Source organism: Aulonocara stuartgranti (genome assembly GCF_965226115.1).
Source record: "Aulonocara stuartgranti genome assembly, chromosome: 3".
Taxonomy (NCBI): domain Eukaryota; kingdom Metazoa; phylum Chordata; class Actinopteri; order Cichliformes; family Cichlidae; genus Aulonocara; species Aulonocara stuartgranti.
The window spans coordinates 52792993-52810137 of record NC_138941.1 but is presented as its reverse complement, the minus strand read 5'-3'; the positions used below and the strand labels follow the sequence as shown (position 1 = coordinate 52810137).

At 44.3% G+C, this 17145-nt stretch overlaps 1 protein-coding gene and 1 long non-coding RNA gene across 2 annotated transcripts; one reads left to right on the top strand and one right to left on the bottom strand.

Moving 5' to 3' along the window:
• Positions 1-5225: 5225 nt before the first annotated feature.
• On the top strand, positions 5226-8394 carry LOC309702767. Its single transcript, XR_014275718.1, has 2 exons — positions 5226-6462; positions 8236-8394. It is a non-coding gene; the product is annotated as an uncharacterized lncRNA (long non-coding RNA).
• A 353-nt stretch (positions 8395-8747) lies between these two features.
• LOC309702687 (uncharacterized protein) lies at positions 8748-16709 on the bottom strand. The gene is made up of 2 exons (XM_082527300.1): positions 16328-16709; positions 8748-16199 (listed from the first exon to the last, which is right to left on the bottom strand). The coding sequence occupies exon 2, from the start codon at positions 15159-15161 to the stop codon at positions 12948-12950; it is 2214 nt and encodes a 737-aa protein (XP_082383426.1). The 5' UTR covers positions 15162-16199; positions 16328-16709; the 3' UTR covers positions 8748-12947.
• Between the last annotated feature and the right edge of the window lie 436 nt (positions 16710-17145).

Genomic DNA, 17145 nt, shown 5'->3' with positions numbered 1-17145 from the left:
CGAAGGTTTATAAAACAGGACACTATGACACTAGAGTTCAAGCAGACATGCCACAGATTAATCTGAATGTTTTACTCAGTGAAACTTTCCTGCTGTTCTGCTGCTTTTCTCTGAAATTTCTGAAAAACAATGTGTCATCATGTTTTTTTTTTAAATCAGTGTTCATTCAGTTGATTACAAAGAGGAGATGGAATAAAGACCTCGAGGATCTAACTCTGGAATTAAGACCAGAGGGATATACTATGGTTCAACAAAATGCTCAGAAAAAGCTAACACCCCAGTCAGAGACCAAAAAAGCTTATTAGAAAGTATAACAGCAACAAATAAGGTGAGAGAGCCTCTCATTGGTTAATCTTATCAGGGCCGTGCAGAGAGGTTTAAAGGGGCGGGTGCTCAAAGTTAAAAAGGGGCACATTGAACCAGGCTGAATAACAACAACACACATTCATCAAGAATCTAATATGGGAAGGGCAGGGCTGTGTTGATCTGAGACTGTAGACATTAAAAAGTCCACAGGAGAGATGGTAGCTGATTAAACAAGTGTCATGAGATAATAACAAAATGCAAAGATTGGTGACAGCGCTTGGAACCATAAGGCAACAAAAAACTGTGAGAAATAATTTAGGCTCTGCCTGTGATTCACTCTTTGCTTCTCTTCTTCCTTCCTTCCCATCATTTCATATATCACTCTCCACTTGCTGTCTATCTGAGAACAAGGCACAACTTGCTATTGCAATAAACTCTAATCTAATTATCCACACCTAACAACTCTTGCACTTAATCTATAATAAAATGATAACAGAAAAATGTTATAGCCCTGCCTTTAGTAGCCTCACACAGCTCCTGCTGTTTCCTCCTCATGTCCTTACCAGGCATGTCTGCACAATGTTATATCCTGAGTAATATATATTTTTTAAATCCATATACATAAAACACACACATGCACGCACACACAGTGACATTTTAGACCTTCTTCAGAATACTGTATATACTATGGGCATCACTGTTCTGATCCAGAATCCTTACATTATTATGTATTACTAGAGCTACAATAATAAAGCAATGAGGAGGGGGAAGTAATAAATATGAAATAATGTCATTATGATGATTCCATTTGTTTCACTATCCACTCTGTGCAGGGGCAAAGCTTATTACATTTTTAAACTGTAGAGATACAATCATTTTACTGCTGTAAAATCCTAATTTTGTCTTATTTAAAATATAAATGTAATATAATCTGCTTCTTAATGTATGTTCTTTAAAATACAGCTTGTGTTTTTTAATATATTATAATTATAATAATTATTATGTGGACATGCATATTAGATCGTTTTTTAGTGAAATATAATCCCCCCAGAAAGGCAGGAAAAGCCCGGAAACTTACTTTAAAACTAAATATGTTCCCTAAAACGGTGACAGAGCTACAGACCCATGACAGCCTTACACAGGTAGCCAGCAGCTGTGACCAGCACTACTTGTGCAGTTAATAAAAGGACAGGTAATGTTTGTCACGCTGTTGCACACACAGCACGCTCGTTTGTTTCAGTTCGTCAGTTGCAACAAGACAGCTTACCAACGTGTACGTAATAAGCTAATACTCCTGTGTGCTACACACTACAGTGTACGCTGTACACCTACTTACTGGTTTTGTCGCATCAGTCTGTGTCTCTGAGTTAACTTGTGTCTCTCCTACAGCTCCGGACCGCAAAAAATGCGCGTGCTCTTTGTGAGCTCGTTCCCGGCTCGTAACCAGCGCGTTCTGCCGTCAAGGGCGATCATTGGTTAAATGTGATCATGTGACTGATGCAAGCCAGAGCCTTTTATTTAGCAAAACTGTGATTAATAGTTAAATATTATTGTTGAGGGGCACAGACAGGACTCCGCACGCACACACACATAAAAAAAAATATATATATATATATATTTTTTTTTAAAGTTGCCTTATCAAAAGGGCACTTTGGGCACCCATCAGGAAAGGGGCGGGTGCTCAAGCCCCTATAGCCCCCCCCCCTCTGCACGTGCCTGAATCTTATGAATTAATGAAGCTCCCTTTGATAAAACATGAGTTAGAACATATTCCACTAAGTAATTAATCTCACTCATTGCCAACCTCCCTGGTCACACCAACAACTTGAAAAAAATGTCCAGCAGACATTACAGTGTCTGGTGGATGATTCAAATCTGGCCAGGAAATCCCAGTGAATATTAACATTCCATTACAGAAAGAGGTTAACTGAGAGGTAATCTGTAATGGACGACTCCTCTGGACCAATGTAAAGTGGATAATATGAGGTAGAAACGTCAAGGAAATAAAAAAATAAAAAAACATTCATCAAATTACTGATTCCAATCAAGTCTTGAGCTGCTGAGCAAAGCGCATTAAGGTCAACAATGGATAAACACTGATCAGTGAACTTCATAACTCTAGCTTGTGTTAATGACCAACAGCAAACTATTTTGACCATGTTGAGGTTTAAAACGTAGCTGCACATTAGAGGTCTGCATTCCCGCGGCTGTCCCGCGGGAGCCGCGGGACCCGACCAGATTTCTTGCGGCGCGGGAATAAATTTCCAAATAAAATGCGGTAGCGGTCGGTAACTCTGGTGTAATTTGAACGGGAGCGGGCGGTCTGAAAATATAGCGTGCCCGACATTTTTTCGGAACAGCATATCTGTGATTTCCTCATTCTAATTGAGCACTGGTACAGCCAGTGGTCACGCCTGTTACACGCACTGAGCGCATGGATCAGTGCTTTTTGCACGTGCATTTTACTTGCACAGTCTGTGACTCTGTGTGCGCATCACCTGCATCAGAGCGCGCTTTACCAACATGGCAGAGCAAACTGAAGATGCAATTTCCTTGAAGGACGTTCAGCTGGGATTAGACAACGGTCAGTTTACTTTAAGGAAACCCACATCAGGCAAGTCTGATGTATGGGAGTCTTTTTCATGCGTCATAGACGCAAATGGAAAAAAATTACCCTTTGTACAATGCGATAAATGCCTCAAAGTTTTACCCTTTTGCAGTCACAAGACTGGAACCTCAGGTTTAAGGCGGCACTCATGTCCCATCACAAAGGGGCAAACAAAACTGGCATTTACTAAATCTTTGCTGGTGCCAGAGAAGTTTAAAAAAGAAACCAGAGACAAATGTGTTCAGTTTGTTTGCCAAGACATTCGACCGTATGATACCATCTCTGGAAAAGGCTTCACACAGCTGGCCCAACATTTGGTCGACACAGCAGCAAGAATAGGAAAATTCGATGTCTGTGAGATACTACCACACCCCACAACGGTGTCAAGAAATGTTGAAATGAGGGCTCAGAGTCTACGTAAACATGTTGTGGAGGAAATCACTGCAACAATATCGAAGTTTGGATGCGCTGTTACAGCAGACATATGGACAGAAACATATCGAAAAACGTCCTTTTTGTCTGCAACCATCCATTACGTTAATGAGCAATCTGAGCTACATTCAAGAGTGCTTTTTGCTGCCCCTTTTGACCCAAGCACCTCAAAGACAGGTGAAAACATTCGAAGGCACCTGCTGCAGAATCTCAAGAGTGTTTGGCATTGATGCGACAGACATGGGCAAAAAGATTATTTTTGTCACAGATCGTGGAGCCAACATGATCAGTGCCTTACGAGAATACACGAGGCTAAACTGCACAGCGCACATACTAAACGTGACTCTCTCCAGTGCGTTTGGTACTGCCATAATCGAAAAGTCTCCAGAGATCGCTAGCCTTCTGACTGATGTTAAAAAGTTGGTTACATATTTCAAACACTCAGGACAGCAGGGCAAGCTTAAAAAGTCACTGAAACAATCCATAGAGACACGATGGAACTCTAACTTTGACATGTTAAATTCTGTCTTGGAACAGTACGAAGACATTGCATCTGTGCTGACTGAGAGCAATAATTATGACAAGATCGGACGCATTAGCATCAGTACTCTTAAGTTACTAGTATCATTCCTAAAACCCTTCAAAGAGGCAACTGACGACTTGGAAACTGATAACACAGCTCCCAGTGCCTCACTTGTTCTTCCGTGGTCTGTGCAATTAATTGAGCACTGTACATCAGCCACAAAAGACCCTCTGCTCTCTGAAATTGCAACCGTCTGTGTAACACGGCTGAAAGAATTACTGTCAGCAGACAGCACTTCATCCCATTCTGTTCACATGCTTTATAAAATAGCAACCTTTCTGACACCAAATCTGCGATGTCTGAGAATGTTAGATGAAAGAGGGCGACAGAATGTGATACAGGGAGTCAAGGAGATGATCGAAGATTTAAAGTTTGATCATGCACATAATGAGGATGTTGAACCAACACCTGCCAAAAGGCCTACTGTTCTTCATAAATTTTCAGATTGGGAGGAAGAGGAAGAATCATGTGGATCAAAATCACTAGATGTTCAGATTCAGGAGTACAGGACCATGAAACTTGAATTATCAAGTCAACAAAACATTTTGCAGTGGTGGAATTCCAACAGTTCCCAGTTCCCTGCCCTGAGCAACCTTGCAAGATTTGTCCTCTGCATCCCGGCAACGAGTGCACCTTCCGAGAGAGCATTCAGCCTTTGTGGTCGGATTTTGGAGGAGAGACGTTCAGTACTGAAACCCTCATCAGTCAGTGACATTCTTTTCCTGCATGGAAATTTAAAATAATTTGGATTTTTTAAGTAAGTTTCGTTCATTTGATTAATAGTTTATAATTTTGAGATGTCGTTTATTGTTGTATTTATATATGCATATTTTCTTTTGTAGGAGAGACCTTGAATTCGACATTGGGACATTTTTTCGTTAAACTGATAGTTTAAACAACCATTTAATTTCGCAGTGGCCAACTATTTTGTTCTTTTGTTTACAATTTTAAGTGACTTTTTTTTTTCGCAACACTTTCCCTACTGTGTTGACAGAAAAATGTTACGTTTGTATTTTACATAAAAATAACAAGTAGGCCACAATGCTGTATTCGTTTTTATTTATTTTATTTTTGCAACACGTTTTCCATGTTAAAAGATAAATGTTGCATGTTGACAGATAAATGCATCTTGTTTAAGAAAAATAAATACAATCATTGCACAACCTGCAGTTTTATCTGTTATCTCTATTTTTTGGTGGTACCCCATTTAAATGTGAGATTTTGGAAACCAGATCTAAATTTAGCGGGAACGGTTGGGTTGGGTAGAAAATTATTCTAAGCGGGCAGTGAAGGATATAAAAAAAACAACAGCAATAGAATAATATTAAACACAAAGTGAACCCGTCTTCCTTCATTAAATAGGTTCTTTTAGATGTTAAGGAGGAATTGACTTAACCAGGCTGGCGGAGAATGAAGACAACCGGACACCTGCAGCAGATGGGGGAATCAGTGAACTTTTATTGAGGCAGAGACAACCTCTCAAAAACAGCTCACATCAAGAGATTCCCAATATTTTCTGTGAGGATGGGTATATATTCTCTAAAACTTACAGGAGGGGGTTGTGAGGAAAGTGCTGCATTAGCAGAAAAACAACTCCATAAAAGGAAAGCGGCCTTGGGTGTTCTTCGCTTGCAGATATCTTTCGCCTGCAGGATGAGGCGATCGCTTCTTATCGCTCTCAAGGCCAAAGTCGTGAGCACACATTTTTATTACACAGTTGCACAGTAACTTTAAAGCTGAACAATATTTAAAGCTGAATAATGTGTGATCAGATTATATTTTCTTCAAATCCCCCTTTTGACCCATCTTAAATGGGTCAACACACAAAAATAAGTAACATTCAAAGGAACACAGAGACGTGTCGAAGCCTGGCTCGAAAAACTCCTCGGGTCTTATCATTTGTCTTTATCTGTCATTGCAGATGAGGAGAAAAGAGTCCAGGCACCACCCTGCCCAGGGGTCGGCTGCAAGCAGTCTCGGTTCCCGATGAAAGCAGTAACAGCTGTCCTGCACACACGGATACAACGAGTTAGTGCAACCAGGGTAGTGACACAAAATTAACAGTTCCTGTAACTCAGCAACCAAAAAACATAAGTAATGATAAAAATGTGGAGAGTACAGAGTATACTATAATAATGAGAGATATAAACGTGAACATGTGAAATAATAAATCAACCGTAAAATAAACTCAGAACGGTAACTGCTAAGGACATTCAAAAGTGAATATGGTAAAACGTGAGGAAGGGGTGTGGTAAAAAAAAAAAAAAACAATTTATATCCAGTGGTGGGAGTGCACATTCGCTCAGGCTTAAGTCCGGAGACCCTGAGAACATCGCTTAACCCTCACAACCCGACCAGACACAGTTCAACCAGATATATCCTTCAAGAGGAAGTGGGTGAGGGAAACAATTAATAACAAGTCTAATACAAAACACCACAGAGAAACAACCATTCTAGAAGCATTTAAACAAGAGAAAGACGATAATGTTCGTCACCCTCACGATCAGAGTTTTCATCATCCGTTGGCGAGGAGGTGGGAAGTTGACTAGCCAATAAAGGCATCTGCCGGGCGAGATCCTTATCCTCAGGAGTGAAAGCTGTAACAATCAGTCTCTGGAAGAGGGATCGAATGCATGGAATACAACAGCAACCGCAGGTGACTAGGACAGCAACAAAAACTGAGATGGAAACTAGGATGGAAGCTACAAGGGCCTTATATTTGCCAAACATGTTAAGCCAAGAGTCCCACATGGCAGTATCAACGCCCGAGTGTTCCTTCATTTTAACAGTAAGAGCTGTGAGACCAGTAATAGCTTTAGTGAGGGAACCATCAGGAGCTGTGTTATTGGGGATATAGGTACAGCACTCCTGACCAAAAAGGCTGCAGACTCCGCCTTTTTCTGCGAGGAGAAAATCCGTTGCGACCCTGTTTTGGAAAGCCATTAAGGAAGTGGCAGATAACTGTGCATGCACAGCTTCAAAACCATCTCGAGTGTAATTAGCCAACAGTTGCACATTAAAGTGAATGTAGTTAATTCTGTCTACATTCGCATTTATTTCAACCATCCAAAGTATCGAGGCCCATCCTGCTTTAACCTGGTCTCGCAGTTTATATTCATCGGGGACCCCACGGGGTATACCTACAGCATCAATATAGGTTGGATTATGAGCTGAACCTGGGATTAGAGAACGTTTAGAGCGGCGTTCAGAGGAGGATGGGAGGCCAACTTCGTGTACTTCTATAGAGAGATCTACTGGAGTGACTGAAACAGGTAAAATAAGAGTTATGAGAGCGCAAAGACCTGACGCATCCCGAGGGAAACCATCATATAACTTGTTATTGCCACACCACCACCACAAATCAGCCCTAGCCGTAGGTCGGAAGTTTGGTTTCATAACCGTCATCTCAGTGCACCAAGAAGAGTTCAAGCTACCTAGTTTTACTGCATTGCCAGTCAGGTTAATACAAGTGAAATTGTTCACAGCTACATCTGAAGAAAAGAAAGGTGGTTTATTAGAGACCGAGCGTTGAGTTTTAGGAAAGTGGTTTTCCAGATATGAGCAATGACCTCGTTTTGTGTTGTTCATAAGATGCAGGAGGCATGCACTATTGACTGGCGCCGGTACAACTCTTAAAGTGGGGCGTGCTCCCATACAAACTATGCAGTCGGAAGCCGTCGTGTCAGCAGCTTGTTCAGCTAGTAGTAACCAGTTGTTTGTTGCTCCAGAAATACCGGTTAGAATTTGGAAGAGGTCATCTTTAGACATTTTATTTGTGTCTAGAATGCGTATTCTGCCGTTTCTCCCCCCGTTTGTATATGTCACCGGAGGGCCATTAAAGGTGGGATTATCATCTTTAACTACAGAGCTTGGAACTGCACCAACGCTAGGGCATATTTCCATTTGCCAATACAGGGCGGTGCGATCAGTCCAAGGGGCAAGTATAAATTGTTGACAGGAGGTCAAGGCCAGATCCTTTAGGGTAAAAATTAAGCCTGAAAGATCCGGTTTTTTTGCTATTCTGAGCATATTTTGGTTTCTCCAGTGCAAAGCCTGACCCTTAGAGTGCTTGGACCAATCGAGGTCCGTTTCTGACACTAAACTGGACCACTTCCACTGATGCCAACCTCCCAGGGTTATATACCACACTGAGGAGGAGAGATGTACTGCAAGGTTAAAAAGATCCCCCCCTTGGTCTTTGGTGACGGGAGTGACTGGGAAGCTAGCGAAATCTATTTCGACTACCCAACTTTTATTGTTGGGGACACAGAGAGTAATCATTCTAGTCGTACTTGGGGTGCAGGAGGTAACCGTGTGTCGTTTCTTTCTAAATGGATCGGGCGTGGGCAAAACTGGAGAGGAAGTGGTGGGCAAGACCCTAGGGGCTACATTTGTCAGATTGGGACTGTCAGAAGGGGGCGAAGCTTTTGAACTTGAAGGTGTCAGAAGTGTCGGGGGCCCTTCACAGATCAGGATTATGCCAATGGGAATGAGACCCAGGGCCAGGAAGCAAACAAAGACGCAACATCTTTGCCTGCCTGTCATTTCAGGGGGGAAGGGCCAAGACATGTTTACTTAGCTTGGATGTCGTCTAATAGAGGATGATCGGGCACAGAAAGGTGGTCCAGTTCCCCCCACCTCGCCAAGGGCGTGTTCTAGGAGTTAAAGAGCAACAAAAAGTATCAGTGACACAACTTTAAATGAGCTTTCAGCGGTTAAAACTATTGCAATGTAAAATGTAAATCTTAAAAACTCAAGCCAATATAAAAGCAAAGTCATAAAAGATGTTAAAAATAAAAAATGTTTAGTTAAGTATGAAGAACACCCCCTTTTGTAACCAGCCGGCTTGTAGGTTGAGCTTTGGCTCCCTCAAGTGGTTGGTGATGCTGTTGCAGCTCCTTCTGACAGGTCCTTCTGCACCTCTCTCAAGGTTCTTCCTGGTTCGGTGGCAGCAGCGCACTGTGTGTAATGAAACCAGGTGTCACCTTTACCTTCGAGCCTGACAGCGTGGGAGGTCCGCTCTGTTATGCGGTAAGGGCCTGTCCAGCGAGGCTCAGCCCACTTTCTCTTTGTGACTTTCAGGAGGACGTAGTCCATTCCAGGTGTAGCCGCCTCTCTCAGCTCTTGCTGGTTTCTTTCAGCGACCTGTGAGGAATACTGGGCAACAAAACTGCGGAGCATGTTATAATATGTCCTCGGATCGAGGTCTGAATCAGCTTCATCCGACATTACCAGGCGAGAGGAGGGGCCAGGAAAAGGCCTGCCATGCTCCAACTCAAATGGAGTGTAACCAGAGGTTTGATTTACTGAGCATCTTATGGACATTAATGCAAGAGGCAATGCCTTAACCCAATCTAATTTGGTCTGTGCACAGATTTTAGCCAATTTAGTTTTTAGAGTTTGATTCATCCTTTCCACTTTCCCCTGGGACTGGGGGTGGTAAACTGAGCCAAACTTATGTTTCAAACCTAATGCGGCTTCAACCCTCTGCAGATCGTGGTTCCTGAAATGTGAACCATTGTCCGACCTTATGACCTCGGGAAACCCATGCTGTGGTATATAATGATTAATCAGACACTTCACCACAGTTCTACTGTTTTCACTTGCTGTCGGCCAGGCTTCTGGCCAACCTGAAAATGCATCCACAGCCACCAGCAGGTACCTGTAACTACCTACTCTGTCCACCATGTCTGTGTAATCAATGATTATTTCTTTCCCTGGGCAAAGTGGGATGGGGAAGTACCCTGCTATTGGCTTGAAGGCGGGCTTGATTCCAAATTGGTTGCACTCCTTACAGGTTTTAACCATGTATTTTGTCATGTCTTTTAGATAAGGGTGCCACCAGACGGCTAAATTTCTCATCATTTGTGCAGGTCCCACATGCCCTACTCCATGTGCCTCTTCCATTGCTGTCTGTCTGACCCCTGGCGGTAGAATGGGCCTTCCATCTGGGCCACGCCAGACATCTGTGTTTGTGGCCCCTCTTGTTACCCATAATGATTTTTCCTGGGGGCTGGCTTTGTCCTGTAACTCTCTGATTGTGGCTAGGCCTAGTTGTATGGGTGGTCTTTCTGGAGGGGGTGTGGCTTCTGGGTCCATTACCATAATCAGGGAGGGTAAGTAACCAGCTGTCTGCTTAGCTACTAAGTCGGCCTGTTTGTTACCTAATGCCACTAAATCCAATCCGGCACTGTGTCCTTTGCATTTTACCACTGCCACCTTAACAGGTAACAACAGTGCTTCCGCTAATTCCCTCATTTCTATCTCATGTTTAATAGGCTTTCCGCTGGCTGTCAAAAAACCAGCTCTTAGCCACTGCTTGAGCTCCACATGCACTGCTCCCACAGCATAAGCTGAATCACTGTATATATTCACTTTCTGTCCCTTTCCCATCCTTAAGGCTTCAATCACCGCTCTCAGTTCAGCTCTCTGTGCAGACTGTTGTCCTGTCAACTGCTCTGCCTTCACTGTTTTCCATCTCATGTCTGTCTGTTCCACTATTGCCCATGCAGCCTTCAACATTCCACTTTCAGTTCTGAAACAACATCCATCTGTGAACCAATCTTTTTCTGCATCCATTAGAGGTTCTGCCTGCAAATCTGGCCTGATTTTCTCCTGTACCTGCACAACCTCTTCACACATATGTGGTTCCCCAGATCCCATGTGATCAGCCATGTTTATGCCTTCATGTGAGTAGGTGATGTGTGGTGCTTCCAAAATGGTACTGAGGCGTCTCTGCCTGAGTGAAGTGAGTGTGAAGGCCTGTGAGGAGACGTAGGCCACCACACTGTGTGATGTCAAAATTTTTAGTGGGTGGTTCATCACTATGTGTGCTGTTTTCTGAATGATTTTTGCAAGTCCAGAAACGTGTTGTGTGCACGGTGGGTGGCGTTTTTCAGTGTTGTCAAGCATTACGCTTACATATGTCAACACTTTTCTCTCTCCCCCTTTTTTCTGGAACAGGATACCATTGATATGGGTTCCAGTTCCAGAAACATCAAGATGAAAAGGCAAAGCATAATCTGGCACAGCAAGGTCAGAGGCGACAGAAAGCTGTTGTTTTAACTTTATAAACGCCTGTTCTGTTTCTGTAGTCCATGAGAGGGGAGCGGAGAGGTTTCTCATGCCTTGTTCATTTACCAAAGCGCGCAAAGGGGAAGTAAGGCCAACATAGTCTGGGACATAGGTCCTGCTGTAACCAGTTAGGCCCAAAAATGACAACATGTCTTTTACAGTTAGAGGTTTTGGATGGTGCAAAATGGAGTTCCTGTGTTCTGGGGACAAGGAAATACCGGACTGTGAGACCATGCGGCCTAGAAAAGAAACCTGTTTTCTTGCAATCTGTAGTTTGGTTTTGCTCACTTTAAAACCTGTGTTGGCCAGGTGTTGAAGTACCACTCTGGTGGCCTCCAAACAGATGTCAGCCGTGGGAGCAGACAGTAAAAGGTCATCCACATATTGTATTAACATACAGTCAGATGGTAGTGGGCAGGTTTGTAAAAGTTCTTTCAAACACTGATTAAACAGTCCTGGGGAGAGGGCAAATCCCTGTGGTAAGCGAGTGTAACGCCATTGTCGGCCTCTAAATGTAAATGAGAAAATGTCACGCAGTGACTCACGAAGTGGGAGGCAGAAAAAGGCATTAGCCAAGTCAATGCAGGTGAACCAGGCATGAGATGGTGGGAGGTTGGTCAAGGCAACATAAGGATTAGGCACAGGCAAAGTAGGAGTGCCAAGTAAGGCATTAATCCTTCTCAAATCATGTGCCATTCTGAACTTCCCCGTGCCTTTTTTCTCAACGGGTAGGATGGGCGTGTTCCACTTAGAGCAGGAGGGCTCCAGGACACCGGCAGTGACCAAACCAGAAATTGTTTCTGCAATCCCAGCCTCAGCCTCCGGTTTGTGTGGGTACTGAGGCTGCCACAAAGGGGTAGCAGATGACAGTTGAAAAGAGACTGGCTCCACATCAACTAAACCTACATCTGTGGGTCCAAGGGACCACAAACAATCTGGAAGAGAGTCGAGTAAAGGCGCAGCATCACAGTGGTCTGTGTGTTCTCTGCCATGTGACCCGCTGACTACTCCATGTTGCAGTGTTGCGGAATTAAAGCAATCATTTAAAATTTGGTATGTCTTGGTAGATGGAGAAAACAAAACCTGTGGGAGTTTTGTAGGTGTCCAGTCAGTGGCCGCAAGGGAACGTTTAACCATTCCACCCAGCTCCTTAGCCTGGTGTCCAGGATGTAAGGCCAGTGACACATGGGGAGCTGCCTCATCAGACATCATGTACCACTGTAATTGATCTGTTGTAAAAGTAACCGCTGCTGCCACTCCCTCCGGTGCCGCAAAAATGCACGACATGTTCAGAGACCAAGCCCGCCCCTCACACTGCTCTTGGAACATGTGCTGGTACCAGGTGGTGTCATGCCTGTCATAAAACAGTGTAACATGAGGTGGGTCAGGGGGAGGGACATAAGGATGCAGGAGTGAGAGCCACGGCCGCCATTGCTGAAAAGCAGTCCAAACTCCTGGTTCAGCAGGTGTTTCAACTTCCAATAATGCCCAGTAGATGTCAGCAGAGTCCGCTAAACAGGAGGAGGGTTGCAGCAGAAACTGACCACCTCCCTCTGGCCCATCAGAACAGGGAAGCACAACCCCAGTAGGGAGAGTTACAGTTAGGCCTTGCGAAGAGCAGAGTATTGTGGCTCCTAATTTAATCAACAAGTCTCTTCCCAGTAAATTCACAGGCGCCTGTTTTGAACAAACATAGCTGTGTAACAAAGTCTGATCTCCAACCGTTGTGGGGAGGGGCACGGTGTAAGGCAGAGTTTTAGGTTCCCCAGATATGCCCACCACTGTAATCACTGTGTCAGTAAGTCTTTCACGAGCAACATCCTTAATGGTGGAGTACGTAGCTCCAGTGTCCACTAAAAAGCTGCTTCTTCTTTTATCTACAGTTATGGACAGCATAGGGTCCGCCGTTGTCCCTTCACTGTCCTGGGCAGTCTGTGGGGTGTCCTATAGCTGGGGACCACCCTCGTAGTACTCCCACCCCATCACAGGCATCTGTGGGGCCGGGGGCACTTCAACTAAAGCACCACGAGGTCCACCTCTGTGGCCAGGATGCTGATAGGGCCCACCACGGGCTCCCCTGCCTCTTCCAGCAGCCGGGTTCAAAGGGCACGCTTTAGCCCAGTGTCCAGGTTGTCCACACCGGAAACAAACATACATCTGGCCTCCCCTACCACCTCCCATCTGACCTCTTCCCCTGAAACCACCTCTGTTTCCTCCAAATGGGGAACCTCTCTGCCCATAAGGGGCCGGGGCGTGATAAGCACCATACTGGGGGGGCTGTGGATCAGCTGGCCACGGGTTCGGATACAAATCAGGGGCAACTGGACCAGGAGGGGGAGCCGCGGCGGCCACAAGCTGCTTTTTAGGCTTGTCACCTTTTCCACCCAGGTCGTTTTTCGCTTTCTGCAGCTGAACCTTCAACAGTTGCAACTGTAAATCTTCGACGCTCTCCGCTTTATCATCAGACTTAATCTGCACTTTGTTAAGATTAAAAATCAAATGTTTCTTCCAGATTGCAAAGTCACAGTCCTGCAAATCAGGATTATCCTCCATTTTCTGGCTTACTGACTCCGGAATGCCCCTCAGCACCGCCCTTCTAAACCACATGCTCTGTGAACAAGTCCTACTGGGGTGATGACCTGTATGGTTCACCCAGTCTTCAACAGCCTGATTTAGATAATGGGTGGGATTTTGCTTTTCCTCCCATTTAAATTTCTGTAAGGTGCCTTGATTTTTGGGTGGGAATTGTTTGCGCAGGGCCGGTCCAATAAACCTCAAGGCCTGCATTAGTGGCACCTCGTTCTCATGCGTGGTAGTACCCGCATTTTGTTCCAGATCCGCTGCCTGAGATCGGGATGTGCACCTAGTTATAATAGCTCTAAAATCTCCCAGTGCGAGGTCCTGTCCAGCTGTGTATTTATCCAAACCAGCTAACCAGGCATTCCCTCCCTCCATTATGTCAGGGAGTTTGTCCACTAGGGCCTGGACATCTCCGAATGAATAAGGTTGATACACTGGTCTACGTTGCGCTTTAGTCTGGACCAGGGGAAACATGCCTGGAGGCTGAGGCACAGGGCCCTTAGATCTAGTCTGATATCCTAAACTGTGAGGGGTAGAGGGGGGTGTATTGTTAAGGTCACTGAGTTCATCATCAGTATCCTCAGTTTCTCCCCCGCCTGGTGGGGTAGCAGTGTCAGCAAAAACGTGGGCTAAACTCATCTGTGTTTCCGGATCCTGACGGCCCACCAAAGACATGGTAACTGTGACATTTGGTGAAGTGCCAGGCTCAGTTTTTGCAGTAGCGGTCAGATCTCCTTTAACAGCGACAGGAGTGCTGGCAAAGGGGTTGGACCGGGAAAGAGGGGCTGACGCAACACGATTATTCACCTGGACCACTGACCTATGTTCATTTAAGCAGCTGCGTAATGCTGCTTCTAGATCAGTTAATTGTTGTTCAGTGGGTTCCTGTCTGTTCATTCGAACCGCAAATGGTGCGCTCGCAAATGGGTCAGTTAGGCCCTCAGATCCGGTTCCAGAACAATGGGACATGGAAGAGGGGGCTCTACTACTAGCTGAGGGTGTCGCCGACAGAGAGGAGCTTCCTGGGCAAAAATGCTTGGTATCTATGGGAGTTGGAGCTACGGGCGGTTCTTCTCCAATAGTCATTATTCCACCAGAGATATTAAGTACCGGATATATGCCTGCTGAGGGAGGAGTCTGGACTGAGGCAGAATAGGGAGGTGGCTGAGACCTATTTTTCTTCATGTGTGGTTTTGCAGTTTCCCATAAACACACCCAGTGATTAAATTTAGCTTTGCGGCCTGCGTGCTTATCTGCTTCCTTTCTGTGTCTCACCCCGCTTATCACACCTGCACCTGCTGCTGCTGAGTTGGCTTCTTCCTCTTTCTCTTTTGCCTGCATAGCCTTATTCTGCCAAATTATTCCCCAATTACCACTACTCCCCTCATTCTTTCCCTTTTCTTTCATTAACCTTTCAGCTGTTTTCCTCAATGACTCTTTCTGCTTTTTTGCTTCTTTAGGCTGGTGTGTGGAGTTGATGACTGTCTCAACACATGTTAATTGTTCTCCCAATGTGCTAAGAATAACACCGGGACCCCAACCATCATCATTAGTTTGTCGATCTAATTCTCCATCCATTTTACTGTCAATGGAGGAGTGTTCTTTTATTGATTTTAAAGGAGAATTTGGACCAGCTGGGTTTCTGCCTCTGTTAGGCACTAATCAGCTGGGGCGCTGCTTTAAAGGTGAGTCAGCACTGAAATATCCCTTCAGGTGTTACCAAGCTTCTACCAAACCGGAGTCTGGCGGGTAACCTTGCCTAGAGCTTCCTGATAGGGGTGCTAGTTGGTTGTCACCTTGTTCACACGTCTCATTCACACTTCATACATTACCTGCAGTCACTCATTACCCTCCTTATGTATGTAATAAATGTGTAAAAAAAATTCTATGTGTGGTGTATTATTTTAACCAAAAGAGGAACCTAGTTCCTTTAATTGTGTAATCTGTGAACACGGAGAACCAAACTGTCCTGCCCAGTGTTCCACAGCAAGCATTCAGCGTGTATTTATGTGTGTCCAATATCAAACAGAACATCAAAACATTTAAAACACTAAAATCATCGGGGTTTTAAGAAGAGATCCGTTTTCTCCTATTGATCAAAGGGACCCCTCCTTTGGACTCCAACCAGTACTTCTCCTTTTTAAGTTTTAGAGGATCTTTTCTAATAAAGTCCTCTGGGCCTTCCTAACCCTTCTGTAGTTTAGAGAATATTACTAAAAAATATTCTCAAGGCCTTTAACCTTTTAATTTGTTTAGAAAGGCGTTACTAATAAACCCTTTCAAGGTCCCAGACCTGCTGAGGTATTTATCCGACACCGGAGAGCGACCCGTCGGCCGCAACCGTGGTCAGACCTCAGTTCACTCTTATCTTTATTCACTTATTCACTTATTTCTTATTCACTTGTCTGATTCTCAGCAAGCCTTAAGTAAGCCAGACAATTTTGGTTATGAATTACTAGGAGTTTGGACACTAAGTATTTTTATAATGTTCAATATAGCAGAAATAAAAGGTCTGCTTACCTTGTTTTTGTGTGCACACAGCTTTTGTCCAAACTCCGTTCACTCAGACCACGGCTGATGTCCTCCCCCCCGTTCCAGTTTGGCCTGGAGCGGATCCTGTTCCGTGACGCCAATTGAAGGATATATAAAAAAACAACAGCAATAGAATAATATTAAACACAAAGTGAACCCGTCTTCCTTCATTAAATAGGTTCTTTTAGATGTTAAGGAGGAATTGACTTAACCAGGCTGGCGGAGAATGAAGACAACCGGACACCTGCAGCAGATGGGGGAATCAGTGAACTTTTATTGAGGCAGAGACAACCTCTCAAAAACAGCTCACATCAAGAGATTCCCAATATTTTCTGTGAGGATGGGTATATATTCTCTAAAACTTACAGGAGGGGGTTGTGAGGAAAGTGCTGCATTAGCAGAAAAACAACTCCATAAAAGGAAAGCGGCCTTGGGTGTTCTTCGCTTGCAGATATCTTTCGCCTGCAGGATGAGGCGATCGCTTCTTATCGCTCTCAAGGCCAAAGTCGTGAGCACACATTTTTATTACACAGTTGCACAGTAACTTTAAAGCTGAACAATATTTAAAGCTGAATAATGTGTGATCAGATTATATTTTCTTCAGCAGCGGGTGAACAAAGACTGAATATACAGCGGGAGCGGTCGGGTGCGGTACAAAACCTTGCGGGAGCGGGCGGGAGCGGGACTAAAAAAAACATTCCCGCGCAGACCTCTACTGCACATAAACCTTTATCAAGTCTAAACTGCTCCATAGAAGAAGATGGTTTGCAAACAGAAGCCGATACAAAAACACTTATATGTAAACTGAAGGAGCTCCATTAGCACCAGAGTTAATTAACAGCATATTTTTTAACTCCTTCAGAACTTATAAAGCTGAGGTAGCATTAAAATTGTAAGAACTATAACAAAGCAGCTGCTAACCCTTTTACTTTCAGTTTATGGTTTGGTACAATGTGTGACTAGCACAAATGCTAGTCACACATTGTACCAATGAAAAATAAATACATTGTGTGAATAATGACAATGTTGT

What these genes read in the sequence shown, in the direction of transcription:
- LOC309702687 (XM_082527300.1), bottom strand. Translation starts at nt 15,161, where the DNA reads ATGGATGGAGAATTAGATCGACAAACTAATGATGATGGTTGGGGTCCC.